The 2,840-nt window shown below is 38.3% G+C and overlaps 1 protein-coding gene across 1 annotated transcript; it reads left to right on the top strand.

The window, feature by feature from the left end:
* Positions 1 to 758: 758 nt before the first annotated feature.
* LOC137708018 (GDSL esterase/lipase At4g10955) lies at positions 759 to 2,840 on the top strand. Its single transcript, XM_068446979.2, has 2 exons — positions 759 to 1,123; positions 1,630 to 2,840. The coding sequence occupies exons 1-2, from the start codon at positions 987 to 989 to the stop codon at positions 2,651 to 2,653; spliced, it is 1,161 nt and encodes a 386-aa protein (XP_068303080.2). The 5' UTR covers positions 759 to 986; the 3' UTR covers positions 2,654 to 2,840.

Here is a 2,840-nt window from a genome sequence, read left to right on the forward strand (position 1 = left end):
ATTACTTTATAGCATCAAGTACATTGTCCTACCTTTTTTTTTTTTTTTTGAAAAACTATTTTAAGAAGAGACCTTTTTATAAATTTCACACAGAATCCACGAAATCTCAGAACGGCCATGTATATTTGTACGGGTGCTGAAGGCTGATGTTGCTAGACCAAATAGTCATGCGTCACTGATTTTATTTAGTTTTTTTTTTTTTTTTTTTTCAATTTACATTGTTAGCTCCTAAATGTTTTAACTTCTAGATTAAGAAATCTACTAAGTGACCCCACACGATCCATATAATCTAACAAAATATCACCGTTGAGGAAGGATCCTAAGGATATCCTAAACTCACATTATGCAAATGTATAACATTTGACTTTCTTTAACCCCCACCAGCATAACATAATCCAGCTTGCAATTTTATGCTAAAACCCCAGGAAGGACTCCACTTACCAAAATAACCTTCAGATTTATTGCCCTCTAAAAAAATGCTTTCTATGCTTTTTGAGTAAAACGATGACATTTGTGCATTAGATAGTTAGTTTTTAGGAATGAGAATTATAGATGGGGGTCGAACTTGCAGCACAATGCATAGATGCAATTGTTTTATAATTTTCTCGATACGAGAATTCATATGCAAAAAAATTGGGGATATTTTAAGGGAATTGTTATGACATTTTATTGTAATTATAGAGGGATGATATGGTAATTTAGAATTGAACCCACTGAATTGGCCAGTAATATGACCGTTGGAGGCCTTGAAACCAGGCGTTTCGAATCATTAAAATAAATTAATTTAAAAGGGAAGCCGACATGTCCTTCGAATCAGATACCAATTAAAAGACTTCACCTTTCCTTTTCCATAACCCCCACTCCATCCCTCTCTCGCTCTCTCTCTCTCTCTATCTCTCTCTCTCCTCATCATGCAAACAAACCCATAACAAAGAGAGAAGGAAGAAGAAGAACGAGGCGGTGCTGCTTCTGGTGCCAGTGCATTAATGACAGAGCACGGCGGCCGCGAGGAGATAGCTAAGGAAGTTGTGGCAGCAGAGGCTCCTCATCCATACGCTTTTCATGTATCCGGACCTCGCAATTTGATCTCTCCGAATTGGAGAGACCTCATAAACTCGAGTTGGTAAGTACCCATTTCATATTTTTATGAGTTCTATAAGATTTCAGGAAATTCTGGAACTTTACAATTTTGAAATATGTTGGATTGGTGATTATTTTTTAGCAGAATGGTTTTTTTTTTCCTAATAAATGTGGAAATTTAGAAACTTGCCCATGAAATTTTGGATATCTAATGATTAATTTTGAATTTTATTTGTTTTTGTGGAACGTAAAAGGAAACTACGTCTGGAACAGAGAAGATAACAGAATTTTTGCAAGTCTAATAGATATGAAATTAACAATTTTTAATGAATTTATGGACTTAATTTACCTAAAAATAATTTAGGGACCTAATTTTTATTGAGGTGATAGTTCAGGACTAAATCGCCCTTATTAAATTGCTGATCAATTAGGGAAATGCATTATTGGATCTCAGATAGAAGTTTGGTAAATAATTGTAGGTTTGACAAATCACCTGAGCCAGTCAATGTGTGTATTTGTAATTTGTATCAAAATTTTCTGTTCATACAGGAAGGACGGGAATTATAAACGAACTGTAATCGCGTGCTTCATACAAGCAATATATTTGCTTGAACTCGACAGACAAGAGAATCGAGATGAAGCACATGCTCTAGCTCCTAAATGGTGGATACCCTTTAAGTATAAATTGTCCCAAACCTTAATCGATGAAAGAGATGGATCCATATTTGGGGCAATACTGGAATGGGACCGATCTGCAGCACTTGCTGACTTTGTACTTATCAGACCAAGCGGAGCGCCAAAGGCGGTTCTAGCACTTCGAGGAACATTGCTCAAAGGCCCAACTATGAGAAGGGATATTGAAGATGACCTTCGTTTTCTTGCTTGGGAGAGCTTGAAGGGTTCTGTGAGGTTTAAAACAGCTATGGAGGCTTTGAAATCAGTTGCTGAACGGTATGGAAGCACTAATGTGTGTATTGCAGGACATTCATTGGGGGCCGGATTTGCTCTCCAAGTGGGAAAAGCATTGGCCAAAGAAGGGATGTATGTGGAGACTCATCTGTTCAACCCGCCTTCTGTGTCGCTAGCAATGAGCTTCCGAAATATTGGAGAGAAAGCAGGATTTGCTTGGAACAGATTTAAGTCAATGCTCCCTTCGGGCAGTGGAACTCAGGTCAGCAGTGAAGAGGAGGGGGATAAAGCTCCTGGTTTTGCATTGAAGGATTGGATACCAAATTTTTCGGGTCTGAAGAATCCTGGTGTAGGCTTGGGAAAATGGGTTCCTCATTTATATGTAAATAACAGTGACTATATCTGCTGCTCTTACACTGAACATGATGGAATAGAAGGAGCCAATGCCGACAAGGAGAATGTGCGTCCAACAAACGGGCAAGTAGCAGCGAAGCTGTTTGTGATGTCAAAAGGAAAACAGAAGTTTCTGGAGGCACACGGGTTAGAGCAATGGTGGTCGGATGACCTTGAACTTCAACTGGCTATGCATAACAGTAAGCTCATTAGCAGGCAACTGAAATCCTTGCATAGCGTTCCAGCTCCACAACAAACGCAAGCTAGATGACAAAGGCTTCTTGTTCTCTTTGTTTGTCAAATAACTCGTTTTCGATATGTGTCTATCATACTGTCATGTTTTTTTTATGCTTTGCTTACATTGTTTAACATCAGTTCATAATGGCCTTTGCCTTTGCTCATGTCGGTAAGCTACAATGTTTTCTTCTAGTAATTTTGATTTGTTCTACTGCTCTAAA

This window comes from Pyrus communis, chromosome 17 (genome assembly GCF_041283825.1).
Source record: "Pyrus communis isolate YQ-2024b chromosome 17, ASM4128382v1, whole genome shotgun sequence".
In the NCBI taxonomy this organism is placed as follows: Eukaryota; Viridiplantae; Streptophyta; class Magnoliopsida; order Rosales; family Rosaceae; genus Pyrus; species Pyrus communis.

What these genes read in the sequence shown, in the direction of transcription:
- LOC137708018 (XM_068446979.2), top strand. Translation starts at nt 987, where the DNA reads ATGACAGAGCACGGCGGCCGCGAGGAGATAGCTAAGGAAGTTGTGGCA. An exon ending in GACCTCATAAACTCGAGTTG is followed by an intron (nt 1,124 to 1,629) that starts GTAAGTACCCAT and finishes CTGTTCATACAG; the next exon opens with GAAGGACGGGAATTATAAAC.